Raw genomic sequence first — 21,022 nt, 5'->3', positions numbered from 1 at the left:
AGAATTTGTCGAGTTGCAGGCCATATCCGGTGGCCAACACGCGCAGCAAGGAAACTGCCGAATCCACGATTCAGGTGCCATCGCCCCATCGCCTGATACCAGGTGCTGACCCGGCGCATTAGCGGCAGCACACGGAACATGCGCTCAGCGAATGATCGCTGGATACCAAGTGCTGACCTTGCATTTTGGTGACAGCGCTGCTAGCAGGCAAAGGACTCAAGCTGTGGCCGGATCAGAACCTTAAGTTAGTCTAAGTTTGGTACTCCGCAGCCATAGCTGTGTAAAGATAACCCTTTATAAATTTATCTAACCCTTTGCCTAAACAGGCTTGGGAGTAATAAATAAAAATAAACAAAAATACAAACGAACAAAAAGTAGGCGAAGTAGTAGTAGTAGGCGTGAAAACAAAGGAACTCACTAAAAACAAGAAAGGAAGTAAACTTCGGCAAGCCGAAGTTCATATACCCTTGCAGCTATTGCAAGAATTAAATATTTTTGAAAACATTAAAATTATGATTTACATGCGTATAGGTTTAAAATAAAAACATTGAAGCTATGATGATTTGCAGTTCTATTATTAGATAGTTATTTTATATATTTATATTATTTCTATGGGAGCTATATGATATAGTCGTCCGATTTTGATGAAATTTAAACCGTAATTCTGAAATATTTAACAATTACTATATGTCGAAAAACTAATAAAAAAATTAAAAAACAGCAGAGTTATAATTTTTTTTGTATTTTTTTCCGATTGTTCCTATGGGAGCTATATGATATAGTCGTCTGATTTTGATGAAATTTAAACCGTAGTTCTGAAATACTTAACCATTACTATATGTCCAAAAACTAATAGAAAAATTAAAAAACGGCATAGCTATAATTTTTGTTGTATTTTTTTCCGATTGTTCCTATGGGAGCTATATGATATATTCGTCCGATTTTCATGAAATTTAAACCGTAATTCGAAAATATTTAACCATTACTATATGTCGAAGAAATAAAAAAAAATTAAAAAACGGCAAAGTTATAATTTTTTTATTTATTTTTGCGATTGTTCCTATGGGAGCTATATGCTATAGTCGTCCGATCCGGCTCGTTCCGACTTATATACTACCTGCAATAGAAAGACAACTTTTGGGAAAGTTTCATGCAGATAGCCTTAAAACTGAGAGACTAGTTTGCGTAGAAACGGACGGACAGACGGACGGACAGACGGACGGACATGGCTAGATCGAGTCGCCTAGTGAAGCTGATCAAGAATATATATACTTTATAGGGTCGGAGATATCTCCTTCACTGCGTTGCAAACTTCTGACTGAAATTATAATACCCTCTGCAAGGGTATAAAAAGAAAATAATAAAGAAGTTAATAAAATAAAAAAAGAGAAGAGAAGAGAAAAGAAAACGGAAGTTTATCGAAAAAATCGCGTAAAGTTTTATTATACCAATACCCGGGAAATCGGACCCCTACCAAAAGAAGGTAGATAATAAAAAAAGTGTGAAAAAATTCTAGCCAAAATTACCACTCGCCCGCACGAGAAATCAGCTGTCGTCGCCATCAGCAGTCGAAGCCGCAGTCGCCGCCAGCAATCGCAGCCGCAGTTGCCGTCAGCAGTCGCAGTCACAGTTGCCGTCAGCAGTCGTTGCCAGCGCACCTTTTCACCCCTCGGCCCGCACGAGGGATAGCGATCGTAAGCAACAGTCACCGTCAGCAACCAGCCCCACCGCCCCGCTCGAGGGATAGCAATCGTCAGCAGCAGCCGCCGCTAGCAACCATCTCCCTTGCCCTGCTCGAGGGATCGGAATACAAAAAGCTGCACTAACAAAAAATGTAAGAAGGATGTTTCTGTCATTCGCAAAATTTTCAGTAGAAAGCTTAAATAAATATAAAATGTGAATAAATGTCTGTGAGTATAATTCTGCAGGTAGAAACAAAACTTAAAGCAAACTTTAAACTTTAAAGAACAAATCTCTACAATTTTCTGCTGTCTGTCTACACTACGAGAAAGTATTTTCTCCCTAATTAAAAGTATTTATTTAAAAATGCAATAAAATAAATAAATCATTTGAAAAAGCAACACTGGGAATATTTTTCCTCCTAAAAATTCTTAAAATAAATATTTTTCAAGATTCCTTTAAATAATTAAACGATCCAAATACTTTTTTTTACCTCAAAGGGTATAATAATTTGTTTATTATAATTTTTTTAACAAAAAAACATTTTTTTATTTTTTTTACGTGTTTATTGCGTATTAAACCAACGTAACAATACAAAAAATTATTAACGGGTTTTTCTCGAAAATTAAAAAGGAAACTCTAACTCATGTACAGAAACGACGACTCTAGCTCATCGGAGGATGAAATAATAGAAGAATATAAGCGGTTATTAACAAGCAAAGTATATAAGGAGAAAAAAACCAAGAAGAGGCCTGCACCCCATCGACCAGTGGAAGTCAATTTATATTAAAAATAAGTGTTCTTGTAAGTCCTGAACGGATAGAGACCCATTCGTAGGAAATGCAGGCTGAACAAATCGCGAACATGGACGCGGCAATAATCGCGGCCTTAGAAAGACAGCAAGGGCTGTTGGATGAAAAATTAGGTACCATCATAGGATAATTGGATAGGTTGAAAGTAAGAGCCCCTAAAGTCGAGACATTTAAGGAAATCGTTATCCGACCAGGGTAAGGTATTTGAGCCTTTTAATGGCAGCAGTCGGCATTATCAGGCAGTGTCCATTATAAAAATAAAGTTAGAGGTCCGGCCGCAGCTGTATTAGCTCCGTTTAATACAGTGCTGAACTTTCACGCCATCTTGGCACGTCTCGATTTCACATACGCGGACAAAACTCAAACGCATGTGATTCAGCAAGAACTGAGCTTGTCAAGACAAGGGGATCTACCACTTCTTAAATACTACGATGAGGTGGAGAAAAAATTAACACTCCTAACAAATAAAATAGTAATGACACATGATGCAGCCTCAGCGTCGGTATTAAATGATAAATTTAGGAAAGATGCACTTCATGCGTTCATTTCCGGCTTGAAAAAATCATTAAAAGTAGCTGTTTTCCCAGCGCAACCGCGGGATTTACCAACAGCATTAGCTCTAGCCCAAAAGGCAGAATCAAGTAACGATAGAAGCATATTTGTGGCCAGACCACCTTCGTGGAAAAATTCCTCACACCAGTCTTATTCCTCTAATCATGAACAAAATCAAAATACTGGGGCAATAAAAAAAAACCCTCACTTCAAAAAAAATCTAAACTGAAGTAATAATAAAACTCCCTCTTTTAAGCAAAAGCCAAGCCCCTTTTTAGGAAATAGTCAGGCCAGGCCCCTACCGGAGCCGATGGAGGTTGATACTCTCTCGCAATTCAAACAATCCACAAATTGACGAAAAGGGCAGTCAATAAGGAGCCATCAGAAAATTAAAGACCTTCCAGAGGAAAAACTCGCGGGGGAAGAATACGATTCCGTCGCCCAAGCGTATGCTACGGAGATTGAAGATGATTTAGATACAGATTATACTTGCAATTTTTTAGAATAAAATCCCTGCTCCCGTACAATACACGAAGGCTAGAAGGCGTGAAGTTAAACTGTAAATTGATACCGGAACTTCAAACCCCGTTTAGTGTTAAGTCAATTCACGGCCACACACAAATTACAAAAAAATGCTTAATTTCAATTTTTCATGTTAAGTCTCATTTCTTTCTCTTAAATGCTCTTAAAGGATTCGACGGGATAATCGGGCTCGATTTACTTAAACAGGTAAATGCGAAACTCGATTTCACAAAAAATATATTGCAAGCTGGCAATGCAACAGAAAAGCTTCAATTCACAAAATCAGAAAACGTTAATTTCATTAACATTGATGATGAAAGTATCCCACATGCAATAAAACCCGTTTTCGACAATATGATTAAAAAAAATGCTAAAGCCTTCGCTGACCCAGAGGAAGCTCTACCTTTTAACATAAACACTACTGCCACAATTAAAACGGATGGGGAACCGGTGTACTCCAAGTTTTACCCACACCCCACGGGCGTGACAGAATTTGTGAAGGCAGAGGTTAAACAACAATCCAACTTGGGTCGTGGACAAAAAGGGCACCGACCAAAACGGGTTGAAAAAGAAGCGGTTAGTTATTGATTTCAGAAAATTAAACCAAAAAACAGTTGACGATAGGTATCCTATTCCCGCGATTTCTACCATATTGTCAAATATGGACAAATCTAAATTTTTTACAACAATTGATCTTAAATCAGGCTTCCACCAGATAGAACTGGCGGAAAGGGATAGGGAAAAAACGGCTTTTTCAATAAATAACGGTAAATATGAATTTTGTAGATTGCCGTTGATGATGTTTTACGGGAAAAAATTTAAAAAACTTGCTACGTGTATGTTGATGATGTTATAATTTTTTCTCAGACAAAGGAGGACCATGTTAACGATATTCACTGGGTTCTCGAGAAACTCTAAGAGGCAGGTATGAGGGTGTCTCAAGAAAAATCAAAGTTTTTTAAAAAAACCGTTGAATATTTAGGATTCATAGTATCAGAAGAGGGCTTGCAAACCTCACCTGAAAAGATCTAGGCTATCAAAGAATTTCCTCTACCAAAAACCCTCTTCAATCTCCGCTCCTTTTTGGGGTTAGTGAGTTATTATAGATGCTTTATTAAAGGTTTTGCATCAATAGCAGGACCCCTTACAGGAATACTAAAACGAGAAAATGGAAAAGTAAGCAATAATCAATCGAGGAAAATTGATATCGAACTGAATAAGCAACAGAAGGAAGCATTTCATAAGTTAAGAGAAATCTTAGCATCAGAAGATGTCCTACTGTCATACCCTGACTTTACGAAACCGTTTGATTTGACAACGCACGCTTCAGGTCTCGGTCTAGGGGCGGAATTATCCCAAGGAGGACGCCCTATTACCATGATATCTCGCACGTTACGTGATAACGAAAAAAACTTCGGAACAAACGAACGCGAGCTACTTGCCATAGTCTGGTCCCTAAAAAACCTCCGTAACTACTTATACGGAGTAAAAGACTTACGCATTTATACTTATCACCAGCCGTTAAAATTCGCTGTGTCGGATAAAAACCCCAATGCGAAACTTAAACGCTGGAAAGGAATTATCGACGATCACGGAGCTAAGGTAATTTACAAACCAGGCAAGGAAAACTTTGTAGCAGACGCATTGTCTCGCCAAAATAAAAACGTCTTACAAGACACACCAGAATCGGACGCGGCTACGATACATAGCGAGGAATCGCTTTCTTACACTATTGACACGACCGACAACCCGGTCAACTGCTTCCGAAATCAAATTATAAGTGAGGAAGGAGACAGTTCGTCTGTAGACAACTTTATTTTATTCAAAAACAAAATGAGGCACATAATAAAGTTCTCGGACCGCAATATCCTGATTAATACAATTCAAGATGTAATAAACCCAGAGGCAGTAAATGCAATAAATTGCTCTCTCCCCGTCCTAGCTTTTATCCAGCATAGGATAATCGAGTTATTCCCAGGCACAACATTTAAATATTCAAAAAGCTTTGTGCAGGACATAACAGATAAAACCGAACAAAAGGAAATCATAATTACTGAGCATAATAGAGCCCACCGTGCTGCTCAGGAAAGTGTAAAACTAATTTTACGGGACTATTTTTTTCCAAAAATGATAAAGCTATCATCAGAGGTTACATTAAATTGTTCAATGGCCAAGTACAGCCGCCACCCCACCAAACAGATGGTCGGCCAAACACCAATACCCTCTTGCGCAGGGGGAATCCTTCATATCGACATATTTTCAACGGACGGAAACCTTTTTCTCACATGCATCGACAAATTTTCCAAATTCGCTATAGTACCAAAAATAGCCTCAAGGGTCATCGTTGATGTAAAAGCTCCAATATTAAACGTAGTAAATTTTTTTCCGAGCACAAAAACTATTTACTGTGACAACGAGAGGTCACTTAACTCCGAAACGATAAAATCAATTTTACATAATAATTTTAACACTTGCATCTCAAATGCGACCCTCATGCACAGCACTTTAAATGGTCAGGTAAAAAGATAGCACTCTCGCAGAAATAGCTAGGTGCCTGAAACTGGAAAATAAATAAAACGACACTACTGAAATCATTTTACTGTCAACCAACAGATATAATAAAACTATTCACACAGTAACAAACAGAAAACCAATAGAATTAATACATTCGACACCCACAGAAGTTGAGAAAGAAATCCAAGAAAAAATTCAACAGGCACAGGTGGCAGACAAGGTGTTCCTAAGGTAAGTAAACGCTTGGGAAATAAACTCTCACCTTTGTGCTCAGAAGAAACCATGGAAGCAGACCTGGGGACCACGGTTCTCATTAAAGGGAGGGTGGTCCATAAGGACAATTTACGACAATGATTATCAATTACCCTTTCATTTTTATATTTTTTAGGTTTAAGAAATACTTTTTACTACTTACACTAACAGTTGCCATGACAAACGCGACAGTCAAACTTAACAACTATACGAACGCGGACTACATCCCCATAGTAGACGGTGACATTGTAATTTGGGATAGTTACGGATACCTACGACATTCAACGAACTTGATATCGGGTACGAGGACTATGAGGACCAGACAGAAGCAATGACAAAGACCTTCACGAACGATCACAAGAAGCAAGTTATAACCACTGACTTAGGTCACATTCGCAAATTAGTTGCTACCCTTAAAGTCTACTACAGGGATAATAGGAGCATTAACTTAATCGGAACAGCACTTAAAGTCATTGCAGGAACTCCCGACTTTAATGATTGGGAGCAAATAAAGTTTAATCAGGAACAATTACTTAACGCTGAAGAAGGACAATCTGAGTTAAATATTAAATTTCAAGAACGTTTAAATGCACTTACTAGTTCTATAAATCAAATTCAGAAAGTAGACAGAGATGAAGAATCCCACCTTTTAGAAATCATTTTAGCAAAAAACAGAATTGTTATCACAGACTTAGAAAATATTTTGATGGGCCTAACCCTAGCGAAAATTAACATCGTAAGCCCGGCTATCCTGGATAGCAGCGACATAAGCGAATTCAAAGACAAACAGCCTACTAACATAAGCTTAGTAGAAATATTAGAAGTTTATAGCATAAGCGTTTTTAAAAATTCAGAAATAATCCACTTTCTCATTAAATTCCCCTACTCTAAGCTAGTTTGTAAAAAGATAACAGTTTACCCGGTTCAGCACCACAACAAGATCATAGACTTCGAGAATGGAGACCTAGTCGCCGATTGCGCAGCACGAATTGTCAGCATCGGGGGCTGCAAAGCTACAGTAGGCTCTACCTTCTGCAAGGAACTTCAAGGCGACACATGCGCACAACAGTTGGTGGCCGGGGTGGCTGCACAATGCTCCACCCTACCAGGTCACTCGAGTCCAGTTACTGTAGTGGACCACGGTACCCTCATCATCAACGACGCCCAACTGACCATCATCGACGACCTCGGTCTAAAACAAGAGATATCTGGCTCTCATACCTTGTAACCAACTCTAGCAAGGTATCACTAAACGGCTCCTGGTACATAAACCAACTTGGAACTTCAAGGAAAACGCCCGCAGTCTCAGCCATGACCCTGGTAAACATCACCGCTCATCAGAACCGTCTCAGCCTCCCGTTCCTTCACGAGCTGAGTCTAAGAAATCTCCACCACAATAGAGAAAAATTTACCGCGGGTTCCTTCCTCAGCTTCTTATTCGCCATACTTGCCTCCTTCCTATTGTGCTCTACCGTCTGGCTAGGATACCACGCTCTAAGGACCAGAGAACAAGGCAACCCAAATACCAAGGGCGACGTAGAATCAGCCGGTCACCGGGACGGCGACCACTTAAAAGAGGAAGGGAGTTAACACGCCCAGTTCCCATGAGCAGAATTTGTCGAGTTGCAGGCCATATCCGGTGGCCAACACGCGCAGCAAGGAAACTGTCAAATCCACGATTCAGGTGCCATCGCCCCATCGCCTGATACCAGGTGCTGACCCGGCGCATTAGCGGCAGCACACGGAACATGCGCTCAGCGAATGATCGCTGGATACCAAGTGCTGACCTTGCATTTTGGTGACAGCGCTGCTAGCAGGCAAAGGACTCAAGCTGTGGCCGGATCAGAACCTTAAGTTAGTCTAAGTTTGGTACTCCTCAGCCACAGCTGTGTTAAGATAACCCTTTATAAATTAATCTAACCCTTTGCCTAAACAGACTTGGGAGTAATAAATAAAAATAAACAAAAATACAAACGAACAAAAACTAATTTGTACTTCAAATTTTGGCCTGCATGAACCCTTTCGTGTTCTTTGTAATAATTATAATGATCTATATAATCAAATTTGCATTTCAACTTCTATTCCTGTAACTACAGTTTTAACATATTTGAACTGTACTTTGTTTTAGTTTTTCATACCCTCGTAGATGGTATTATAATTTCTGTCAGATGTTTGCAAGGCAGTGAAGGAGACATTTCCGACCCTATCAAGTATGTATATTCTTGATCAGCATCACTAGGAGAGTTGATCTATCTATGTTCTTCTGTCCGTCCGTACGTCTGCCCGTCCGTTTCTATGAACATAAAAGTTCATTTTGCGCGGAATAAATCGGTTCTAAGCTACAAAAATCGCTTCCTAATAAATCCACAATTTATGTGCAACAACAAATCATTTAAGAAACAGTACATAACATAATCCAAGAGCACAAAGACAAAACACTCGACACATAAAACACTCAATTGAAAATCTCTCGTCACCAACACAACACCAACTCAACGAAGAATAAAAACAAAACAAATTATGGTTTTGCCAGAGGGAAAACGCTTGAAAGAAACCTCTGGCTCTAAGCGCGGGCGCCCCTCTGACGCTGCCTATGACACTGCCTCACCAATGTTTATCGCGGCAATCAATAGCCGTTTTGATGAACAAGCCCAGCTGATCAAGTCCACCATCCGTGAGGTCGAGGAGAGAATGCTTGATCGCATGTTGCAGCTGGAGCAGGAGGTTGAGGAGCTGCGCTCCCTAAAATCCCAAATTGGCACGGTGCAAGGTAAGCTTGACGCACAGCGTGCCGAAAGCGAGGCGTGCGCAGTGCGTATGCATGGCGTTCCTTTTGTTGACGGAGAGAAACTGAGGCCGCTGTTTAACAAGCTCTGCTTCGCGACAAACCTTGTTCCGGCTCCGAGAGTCCGCGACATTTTTAGGGTCCGAAAATCGCAAAATTCACTGGTCGACCCGCCAATTCTGATAAAATTGGAAACTACGAGGGAAAAAGTTTCACTTCTTCGCGCACTGGCTGATTTCCGAGGCACAACAAAACAGCAACTGAGCATACACCTGTTGGGCTTTGACTCGCCGGCCGCTCTCTATGTTAATGAGCAGCTCATGAGAGATAATTTCCTCATATTTAAAGAAGCCATGCGTTTGAAGAAGCAGAAATCTCTTGCCGCTGTTTTTACGCACCGTGGGATTGTGCACGTGCAGTGCAGTGGGAGAGAGGACATTTACGTTATCCAGCAACTTGATGAGCTCTCAGCGATCACGGCTGCTGAGTCTGCTCTCGCCCTCTCTGGATCCAGCGCACTGGTTGCCGAAGTTACCCCTCGTGCTGCCCAAAATAGCTTTCGTAAATAACATCTCTTATGCAGTTGATCTCTTTATTTTTATAGTTTTTAAGAGTAATTTAGGTTTTCTAGTGGTAAGCTTTTTTCGTTCAAATCTAGCTTATCCCTTCTCAATTCATATGTGCGTTTCCCAATTTACCTTACCTTGTTATAATGCAGGTCAGTACAAATAATGCAACAGCGAGCAGTCTGCTGAGAATTCTGTGTAAACAAAAAGTTGGTCTGAAGATTGTCCACATAAATGCTCAAAGCTTGGTCAGAAAAATTGATGAGTTTAGGGAACTTTTTGTAGGATCAAATGTTGATATAGTGTGTGTTTCAGAAACATGGTTTGTGGTTACAGTGACGTCCCTTTTGAATGCGATGGCTACGTGTTGCATAGGTCAGACAGATTAGAACACGCAGGTGGTGTGGCGATTTTTGTAAGCAACAAATACACTTCGAAGCTTATTAAATCAAACCCGATCGAAGGTAGAGTTGAATATTTGTTTCTGGAAGTCGTAGATCCTAGTTCCAAATCAAAAATGTTAATCTGTTGTATTTATAGACCCCACCGAATGACCGAATATACTGATCTCTTAGAGTCCGTATCAGACATATCTGTGGCGTACGAGCACGTAATCCTGGCTGGAGATCTTAATAGCAATATGATCAGAGAACAAAGTGTACAAAATGACTTTAACTCTCTTGGCCTAAGCTTGGTAAACTGTCCACTACCTACGCATTTCACAAGTACCTGTAGCTCTTTGTTAGATGTTTTCCAGCTGTGTGTGCCAGCGTTCTCTAAACATGACTTGATATTTATGACATATGATTTTATTTCTGACAATTCAACACGATTTTTTAACTATAGGGACTATAAATCAATCAATCTCAACAACCTACTAACTGAATTTGACAATTATGACTGGACAAATATTTATGACTTGACTTCGCCACAGGATCAACTTCTATTATTTAATTCCAACATTCGACGGCTATTTGAACACTGTGTACGGTTAAGAACAAAAACACAAAAACCTGCCGTACAGCCATGGTTTAATTTGGAAATTAAAAAAAAAATTTGCCTGCGGGATAATGCCTACAAGCGCTGGAAAAGGTATAAAACTGAAAGCCTGCACATCATTTTTAAACAACTGAGAAATTTAGTCACAAAATCGATCTCTTCCTCCAAACGTAGATTTTATAATGATAAATTTGCCAATGCAGAGACTCCTGGTCAAGTTTGGAAGGATTTGAGAAGCCTAGGCATATGAAATCAAAATGCTATGGCTAAATCGGACCTGATGTAGACGCCCTTAATAAGAAGTTTTCAGAGGTTCCTTCCGTCATTCCTACACATAATTTGTACCTGAACTCAGCAACATTCTGTGATACTATTTTTAGCTTTATGTGTGTACGTCCATGTGAAGTCCTTGAATGTATACTTAAAGTAAAATCAAATGCAGAAGGTCTAGATAATGTTAGTCCCAAATTTATAAAAATCCCAAAACTAATTTGTTATATTATCCATATTTTTAATACAGTTTTTACCACGTCAATTTTTCCTGATTGCTGGAAAATTGCTAAAATTTTGCCCGTCCCGAAATCAAAATAAGAATTTAGACCAATTTCCATCTTGCATTTCTTTGCTAATTTTTTTTGGCAATTAGTTGCCCTGCAGATGCAAGCTTATCTAGAGAACAATTATCTTCTAAGTTGTAAGCAATCAGGTTTTAAAAAGCACTGCCATTTTAAAGATATCCGAAGACATTCGCCAAAAAATCGATGTCAGCAAAGTAACCCTCATAACACTTCTTGACTTTAGCAAAGCATATGACTCGATAAACCACGAAATACTCTGCACAAAGATTCGCACACTGTACAATTTCTCTTCAAGTGCAATAAACCTCATCCGAACATATCTCACAAACAGGGTGCAGGCCGTCGTCTCCGTGTCGCAAAAATCTCCATTTCTGCCTCTCACACAAGGCTCAGTTTTAGGTCGACTGCTTTTCTCGTTATATGTAAATGATCTCCCTAAATGTATTTCTGTTTGTGATGTGCACCTATGTATATGCAGAGTTGCAGTTATATGTTTGTCAAATTAGTGAGTGTATTAGAATTAGCATTAAATTAAACAAATAAATGATTGGGCTGATGCGAACGGGTTAAGACTCAATCCATCCAAATCAAAGTGCATTCTAATTTATAAAAAATCAATTGACTTTAGCTGTCTTCCAAAGATTGAGGTAAATAATGTTGAAATAGAATTTGTTAAACGAGCCACAAATGTGAACAAATCCACAGGAAAAGCATATGGCATGCTCAGGCAGCTTTCCTTATCCAGAAACCTGCTTGTAGCGAAAACCTGCATAATTCCAACGTTGTTTTACGGAATTGAAGTATTTGATTCCTGTGACGCCATAAGCATGAGAAAACTAAAAGTTGCCTTCAACTCAATTGCGCGATATGTTTTTAATTTAAACAGCAGGGAGCACATAACATGTTACTCAAACAAAATTTTTGAACTAAGCCTTGAGTCATGGATTAAGTTAAAAACCCTCTTATTTCTGCGTAAACTCCTGACTAAAAAAAGAGCCGCAGTACCTAATTGAACATGTGCAACTGGCTTCGTCTGCTAGAACAAACAACATTGTCTGCAAAAGATTAAAATTGGCGATGACGGAAAAACACTTTTTCATACAGGTTGTTCGCTATTGGAATAACCTCCTAAACAATATTAAAACTATACGAAATGAAACGCACTTTAAAAACGTACTTATACACTATTTAAAGGGCACAAGCTAATTCTTATTCTTATTTTAATCCTAATTTATAATTTTTAATGTCAATCTCATTTTGTTTTAAATTCAATTCATTTTTTATGTTACTCATGTCACCATAACTTGTTAAAATGTTAAAATGTTAAATTGTTAATGTAACGTAATGTAATGTAATTGTACTTCTAGTATTTAAGTTTTATTGTACGAATCTCAAAGTATTTAAGTTTAAATGTAACAATCATTAAGTTACCGATGAATCTGAAAAACAAATAAAAAATTAAATAATAATGCCAAAGCTAGTCTCTCAGCTTTAAAGCTTTCTGCATGAAACTTTCCCAAAAGTTATCTTTCTGTTGCACAGAAGTAGTACAGAAGTCTTTATAGGAACAATCGAAAAAATAAGACAACAAAAATTATAAGAATTCTGTTTTTTAATTTTTTTTTCAGTTTTTCGACATGTACTAATGGTTACAAATTTTAGAATTACGGTTTAAACTTTATTAAAATCATACGACTATAACATAAAGCTCCCATGAGTACAATAACTATATAAAAATAAATTCTTTAAAATGTAACTTATCTATTTTTGAATTTTTTTCAAAAATTCTTTTTGACTTATTCATAATTTGTCAATTTAGAATTACGCTTTTAATTTTATTAAAATCGGAAAATGTTGTCATACTGCTGCCCTACGAACTATTGAATATTAGAGCTGCAAATCATTATAGCTTTAATTTTTTTATAATTTTAATGTTTTAAAGAATAGATATTTTGTCAATAGCTGCAAGGGTATATAAACTTCGGCTTGCCAAAAATTGCTTCCTTTCTTGTTTATAAATGTCTCTACATAAACTCTATAAAAACTTTGAAGAAAACAGTTAGTTGTAAGCGTTGAACAGCAAGAGCAGTAGTGGGCAGAGAGCGTGTAAGCTTCGAAGAGTAGAAGTAGCAACAGCGATGCAGAGAACGGTCGGATGTAAGCATTGACAAACCGATTGTAACATACATCGTGTAAAAAAAAAGAATAGCAGATGGTTAACTGAGTGAGAACAGCGGAGAACGCGATGGTTCCGGCTATGTAGTTCGGTAGTATGGGTGTGGGAATTGAAAAGCAAACTGATCTCTCAAGGGCTCGAATGTACGCAATAGATTTATAATTCGCGTGCTTGTATAAGTAAGAAAAAGAGAAAGCAGAATTGAAAAGCGAAAATTAGAAAAGGAGATAGCTTCAGAATTTAAGAAAGAGAGAACAGAAGATATGGATTTCAGACTTTTTAGATGCAGACAACGAACTGGGGAGACTATGGTGGTAGTATGTAGTCCCTTGACGATCCCTTGAAGCGGTTTCTACAGTTCCAAGCATATTTTTATTCTTCATATATATATTTAGTAATTTTCAAAATAGACGAAAAAAGAAAAAAAAATTATTTGCAACTACAAAATAACAATAACGTAAGTAAAGCGTTATATATATGGGTATAAGGATAATATAGTAACTAATATATTGTAGTATAGCTCAATCATAAGAAATATAATGGTAAATAATAAGTTTGTAAGAAATTGAAGTATATAAATGAATGGGGAAGAGCAATTAAATTGTATTAATTTTATAAAAAAATTATTTAATATTGAATTTTAATTGAACTGAGCAAATCAATTTCTTGCGGTGTATACCATCATACCAAAAGGTTGTCCCAGAGTAATGGGAATGTTCCGCATAATCACGGGCACACACCGACAGAACACTGTTAACATTAAAATTCAATTTAATTCACATTCACCGAAATTAAATATATTTAAATAAATTCATCACTCAGAAAAATTATTAAGACAGCACCGCATAACATTTAATTAAGCTTTATGTTATAATTTGGAACTAATAATGTAGTGTCCGTTTTGTTGAAATTAATAAGAGACTTTAATTTAACTTTATTTCTCCACGTGAGTGCCACGTGATCTATATGAACTGATTTAAAAGAATCCGAGAGCAATAGAAATAGGGCAAAAGAAAACAGTGGTTTTCACTTACACTTGTGTTGCTCCATCGCAGAAAGATCCTTTTTCTTATTTTTGTTTCACGGTGGTTATTATCATTAATTTCATTTATATTTTGCCATTAGTCTGCTTTCGCATTACTACATTTAACTTTATTATTTTAATAAGGGTTTACTTTCCTTTTTTTTTCTCTCTGTGTAGGGGCTGTTTTTATTTGTTTCCAATTTTCCACTGTTATTTATATATATATTTTCATTTTCGCACACTGTTTTATATTACCAATTGTTTTGGTACCGATTTTTGTACCAATTTTAGTACCACTTTTGTTTTGTCTTACCACTTTTCGACCATATTGCAGGTTTTTTTCGGAAGTCTTTTTTAACACAAATTTTGCTATATAAATGAAAGGTTCTTAACCAACAGAAAAAAAAATAACAAAAGAAACAAGAAGAAAATTTGAGATACAGTTAACCCTACTAAGCTTTTTATACATTTATTTATAACAAATATAACACTACATTTTTCAAACCTATCGTTACGTAATTTTTACGCGTGGGAACGGCTCGCGCTCTATGATATTATTGTATTATTTTAACTCGATTTTTGACGTCGAGCTGGCGCGCTTAGACCCCTAGGGTTATTGTCTGGGTTACCAGTGGGTGGCTCACGTTTTGGGAGGTTTTTTCGCACTGTCACTCTTTAATACGCCGGAAGCTTCGATCCCTTGTCGTTACATTTACCGCTGACTGATTGAACTGATCGCCGAATTTGGGTATATTTCTCTGCTGAATCTGCTACCGCGTTACTGCGCTTGGGATTTATGCAAAATTCCGGGACTCTTTCAATAAGAATTTTCTCTCCGAAGGTGTGCGAAACGCTCGAGCCAACTGACTGCTTACTTCTTTGGTTGATGGCTTTGGAACGATGTGTTACTGTAAACTTGGTAGCATTCTGTTTAAGAGAAATTGTTTTTAAAAAATTTGTCGGAGAGTATGTAGTGCATCATCTCGTCAGGTATGATTATGGATTGTGCTGGCATGTCTAGTATACTAGTTGTATACTAGATACTAGTTTTGGTAGAATGGGGACTCAGTTTGCGAGCTGAGGCCGAGTGTGGCGTCGTATGCGTTGCCAGGTCTGGTCTCTCTTTTTATCCTTCTGGTTTGTAGCGTGGCGTGAGATAGACACGTGCTTGATCTTTAAGAGAGAATTATGAGCAACAAATGCATCGAAGACTCGCTGCATTTGCCAGAATTAAGTTCAGGCAATCAACAACCAAACGTTCAAGTAACCAGCAATGATGACTCACAAGGGGATGACTTGAATTCTCCGACATACTTATATAGCCGGATGGCTATAAATTTGTACATTTTCTTTGTAGATTTTCTAGCCTTTTAAATTAAAATATCATATTATGCAAATCATCATAGCTTCAATATGTTTAAACATATACGCAAGAATATTTAATTTTTGCAATAGCTTTTAGTTTTTTTGTGAATTGTTTAGTTGGTTAGGAAATGGCTAGAAAGATTAATAGCATAAAAAACACTTACCTGTCAGAGCTTAAAAGTCATCTACGTATACTTTCAGTCAGTCCGTTGCGAGGAAGAAAATCTGATTAGGTCAAACAAATTCTGAGGTTGCTTTTTTAATTTATAAGAAGAATTATGAATCTTTAATCGATCTAGGTATGAACATTAATGTTCAGTTTTTTTTTGTTTTTTGTTTTTGTTACCTGGTCGGTTCGGATGAAATTCTAAACATATAGTGCAATCGGGAACGCAAAGCAGACTAAAATTTCAATCAAGTGATTCTGTGTTTGTAAAATATCGATACGCGCATAACTTGCTACATTTGCATATTTCGGAATAACTGAGAGATTAGCGCTGGCGGACTAAAACTTGAAGTAACTAATCATTTCGTCTGCAATCAGTTAAGTTCCTAACCATACTAAAAACTACTTTACATATGCATGGGTGGACATGTAAAATATGCTAAAATTGAAATTGGATCTGCGAATATAGCTAAGCTGAAAAGAAAATACCGTGATCAGATATGGTCACCCGTTCACCGCCTACTTTCAAGACCCTCATAAACCATCGCTTCGACGAGCTCCAACTTCCTTATATGAGAATTTTCTGTTATTATCGGAAAAAAATACAATTTGACCTGTTTAAATTATAAAGGCAAACTGAATTTTAGTTTGTAAGAACTTGGCAAACATATCAACAATTTCAGAGTCAGTAGACGCCTCAATTGAGTTTGACATTTACAATGTTATAAAATTGCTTCGGATCATTTGAAATTTCGGCTTAACACCGTTTCAAAAACATAGTGTAGCATTGACTGTTAAGAACAATAAAATCCGACCGAGCAACAAAATATTTCGAAAATATTGCCGTCTTTTTGTACTTTTTGTAAGTGTTTCTTTTTGGGTTTTTAAGTCTTTAAAGCAGAAACTCATTCATTAAAAACATATTTAAAACGCCATAAGTCAATTTAGTGGCACGTTCCCTATCCGTGCAATTGTATAAGTTGGTCCAATTGTATTCGAAAATCAAGAAGTTTAGCTTATCAATGGCACATTACCGGGAGCATATCAGGCCAGAAAAGGAAAATTGTCAATGCCATTGTGGGATGGTATCGTTCCTCTGGAACAATTAAGGGGTCAATTCTAGATAAAACGGCATGAGTCAGATCCAAAACAAATACCAGATCTAATTGCCTATTTAAAGAGTAACGGATAAAGCTAATTTGTTGTAATGATAGGTCTAAAAAATACATAAACAAAGTCATGATCCCACAAAGGGAGTCAGTAGGAGAGGACCAAGATATATCTGGGAGATTAAAATCTCCCAAAACAATCAAATTATCCCTGTCAGAAAGAAGAGATTAAGCAAATTGTCTGCAATACCTAAAGCTTTTGAGCGCATTGTTACTGTTCGTCGCTAATATCACCTTATCAACAAGGTTTTGTTATGCGAAGGTCAACTTCCACGAACCTACAATAATTGACATCTATTGTAGTTAAAGAATTTAATAATATAATGCAGACTGATTTTATATATACAGATTTCAGCAAAGCTTGTGATTTTGTTAATCATTCTCTCTCGGGTTTTCAAACAATATATTAACTTGGATTTTAAGTTATTTGAATGGAAGAACTCAGGGGGTTATTTTTAAAAACGCAGTTTCCCATATTAAAAACGTAACATCTGGAGTACCTCAGGGAGTACCTCATTTGGGATCATTGCTTTTTATTTTGTTCATCAATGGTCTTCCTTCTGTCATAGCACATTCTCGAGTAATACTGTATGCTGACGATGTTTAACTTTGTTTGTCCTATAATAATTTACAGTCGGATATTGATTGTTTTCAGTGATGGTGTCAATCTAACCTCTTAAGTCTGGATTGCCTTAATGTAACGCAATGACTTTTTATTGGGGTACGCTTTCATTTATAAGCTATTTTCTACATAACATGGCACTGGACCGTATATATCTTCTTGACCCAAAATTAAAATTCGACTGTTACATAAAGTCTACTGTTAACAAGGCTATGAATGTACTTTTATTTATTAAGACTTTGACGATCCCTATACAACTAAGTTATTATTTACTTGGAGTCCCCAATGTGAAGTACACATTGATCGTATTGAGTTGGTACAAAAAAAATTTTTTTTTTCGCCCTTCGTGGCTTGAACTGGGATCAAATGTAAGGTTACTCTAGTAGATTACTATTGCTTAAATTACCTGCGCTCGTAAATCGTAGAATCATGCTTGGAACTATTTTTATTCACAATCTTTTCGGAGTTGATATAGACTCCATAGAATTGATGAGCAGCTCAACTTTTAATGTGCCCTTTAGACCAACCTGCAACTACCTTCATTCTTAACTTGCCAAGATGTACTTCAAAATTTGGCCTGCATGAACCCATTCGTGTTCTTTGTAATAATTATAATGATCTAAATAATCAAATTTGCATTTCAACTTCTATTCCTGTCTTTATAACTACAGTTTTAACATATTTAAACTGTACTTAGTTTTAGTTTTTTATACCCTCGCAGATGGTATTATAATTTGTGTCAGATGTTTGCAAGGCAGTGAAGGAGACATTTCCGACCCTATCAAGTATGTATATTCTTGATCAGCATCACTAGGAGAGTTGATCTATCTATGTTCTTCTGCCCGGCTGTCCGTCTGTCCGTCCGTACGTCTGCCCGTCCGTTTCTATGCAAGCTAGTCTCTCAGCTTTAAAGCCTTCTGCATGAAACTTTCCCAAAAGTTATCTTTCTATTGCAGGTAGTACAGAAGTCTTTATAGGAACAATCGAAAAAATAAGACAACAAAAATTAAAAGATTTCTGTTTTAAATTTTTTTTTTTCAGATTTTCGACATAAACTTTAAATCTTATTAAAATCATACGACTTTAACATAAATCTCCCATGAGTACAATAACTATATAAAAAAAATGGTTAAAAATGTAACTTATCTATTTTTTAAATTTTTTTCTAAAATTCTTTTTGACTTATTCATAATTTGTCAGGTTAGAATTACGCTTTTAATTTTATTAAAATCGGAAAAAGATTTTATATTGCTGCCAAAGGAACTATTGAATATTCGGGTTGCAAATCATTATAGCCTTAATGTTTTTAAACAAGTAAATCATAATTTTAATGTTTTAAGGAAAAGTTATTTTGTGAATAGCTGCAAGGGTATATAAACTCCGGCTTGCCAAAGATTGCTTCCTTTCTTGTTTATAAATGTCTCTACATAATGTTTTTTTGAGTTTTCCTTGCGAACTCGATAAATGGCCACTATGCTTATAGGGCCCGCTCGTAACAAGCTCGTGCTTGATTTCATTGGTCCACTTGTTTGAACTGCTTGTAGTGCATCAAAGTTCAACAATATAATATTTGGACTGCAACGAATTTAATGGAATTGAGATTTCCAAAACGGAAAAGCTCAAATGAAAGAGATGTAAACTGCAATTAGGTAAAAACCTTATCAATGTAAACTTGGTTGTATGTATATTAGGCTTTATTTTATAAACACAAGAAAAGAGTGCACTGTAATGTTATAATTTATATTGGGCTTTATTATTCCGTCCGTTTAGATCGGGACTCATTTTTAGAATGCTCACTTAAGACTAATGTTGGCTTGGCTTTAAATCATATAGCTGCACGAGCAGCGCCGCGGCCACGCTTATGTATCTGAATATATATGTTAATGTATACGTAAGTGTATTTAGGCGGCGCAAGCAGTGGCCGCGTATGAGAGAGAGAGAGTGTTATGCTCACATGGTAACCGAATGGTCGCGCATGCAGACATGCCGACTCAGCGTTTATGATGTGCATAACATTGTTGTGTGGGTCGAATTGCTTTGCACTTGAAGTGCTGGGAATATACAAACATAAACAAATGCTACAATGTTACAGTGATATAAGCGGTACTGTGTGTACCCTATATATGAGCATACTACATCTCCCTCCTTTTGAAAAATAACGTAATCTATGGAGTTATTTTGTTAATTATTGTGCTAAGTATATATAAATATGTATGTTTATAAAAATTAGCAAATTAGTAAAACTTTTTTTTTTTGTTATTATTATTATTTTTTTTTTAATATAGTAAATATTGGAAAACTTAGTGAAGTTGAAACTTAGAAAATTTATGCGACTATTTCCTATTATTTATTATAAAAATTTTTGTGTATTCGTATTCCTATATTTTTATTATAGTCAAGTAATAAATTTTTTTTTTTTTTTTTTTAAAGAGAAAATTTTGATGTTATTTTATTTATTTTATTTTTTTTTCTTATGAATGGCCATCCTACAAAGTCTATTTGTGTTTTGTTTTTTGCATTTAAAAAAGTTATATTATTATTGGATTCTATCTTCTTTACTATATATGGTCCTGAATATTTAAAGTCTAGCTTATGGCCAGTTTAATTTTTTTATAAAACCTGGTCTCCTATTTTTAATTGAAAGTCTAAGCTATTTTTGTCGTATCTATCTTTTTGTTTTTGTTTATTCGTTTCTAGCATTATTCTGGCTCTTTTATATGCCTGTTCTAATCTAAATTTAGATTCCTTAGCATAATCTTCTATATTATATAATGGTTCTATTCTATCTATGCTATTGAAATGTTTTGGTAAGTTTGGAGTTTTCCCAAAAACTAGTTCATATGGACAATAATTATGTGCCATAGAGAGTGTTGTGTTAAAGCAGTATACGAAGTATTGTAGCCATACATCCCAATCTGTTTTATCAACTGAGATGTATGAACGTATGAACTCGTTAAGTGTTCTGTGGCTTCGCTCCACTGTTCCGACAGTCTGGTGATGGTGTGCAGTAGAATTTATGTTTTTGATATTTAAATTTTTACATAAATCTTCAATTATTGAATTTTTATATTCTGTTCCCATGTCTGTAATGAACGTCTTCATTGGACCGTACTTCAGAATAAAATCTTCAAATATAGATTTTGCTATTGTTTTTGCACTTTTATTTGGAATCGGTATTGCTAAATCGCTGATTAAAGTTACTGCGTATTCATTCCCTTGTTCAGACTTAGGTAGTGGACC

The 21,022-nt window shown here is 36.5% G+C and overlaps 2 protein-coding genes across 9 annotated transcripts in view; both read left to right on the top strand.

Moving 5' to 3' along the window:
• Positions 1–21,022, top strand: part of LOC108137776 (protein CEPU-1) — a 353,380-nt gene that overhangs the window by 164,371 nt on the left and 167,987 nt on the right. Inside the window, exon 5 of one of the 7 annotated variants that reach the window (XM_041710799.1) lies at positions 1,517–1,789. The exons of the other annotated variants lie outside the window; for them this stretch is intronic. Within the exon in view, the coding sequence (XP_041566733.1) occupies positions 1,517–1,689 (173 nt within the window). The 3' untranslated portion in view covers positions 1,690–1,789. Of the gene's footprint in view, positions 1–1,516; positions 1,790–21,022 lie in introns of those variants that run through there. 7 annotated transcript variants of the gene reach the window in all.
• LOC121467956 lies at positions 8,421–11,922 on the top strand. Of its 2 annotated transcripts, none has more exons than XM_041710745.1 (2): positions 8,421–9,102; positions 9,204–11,922. In XM_041710745.1, the coding sequence occupies exon 2, from the start codon at positions 10,003–10,005 to the stop codon at positions 10,930–10,932; it is 930 nt and encodes a 309-aa protein (XP_041566679.1). In that variant the 5' UTR covers positions 8,421–9,102; positions 9,204–10,002; the 3' UTR covers positions 10,933–11,922. The 2 variants fall into 2 exon arrangements, with proteins under 2 accessions (XP_041566679.1, XP_041566690.1); XM_041710756.1 differs by having other exon boundaries at positions 9,204–10,455.

The sequence above is a fragment of the Drosophila elegans genome, unplaced genomic scaffold, assembly GCF_018152505.1.
Source record: "Drosophila elegans isolate 14027-0461.03 unplaced genomic scaffold, ASM1815250v1 contig_1, whole genome shotgun sequence".
Taxonomy (NCBI): Eukaryota; Metazoa; Arthropoda; class Insecta; order Diptera; family Drosophilidae; genus Drosophila; species Drosophila elegans.
Note: the sequence above shows the minus strand (reverse complement) of the source record. Positions and strands in the feature narration are given on the sequence as shown.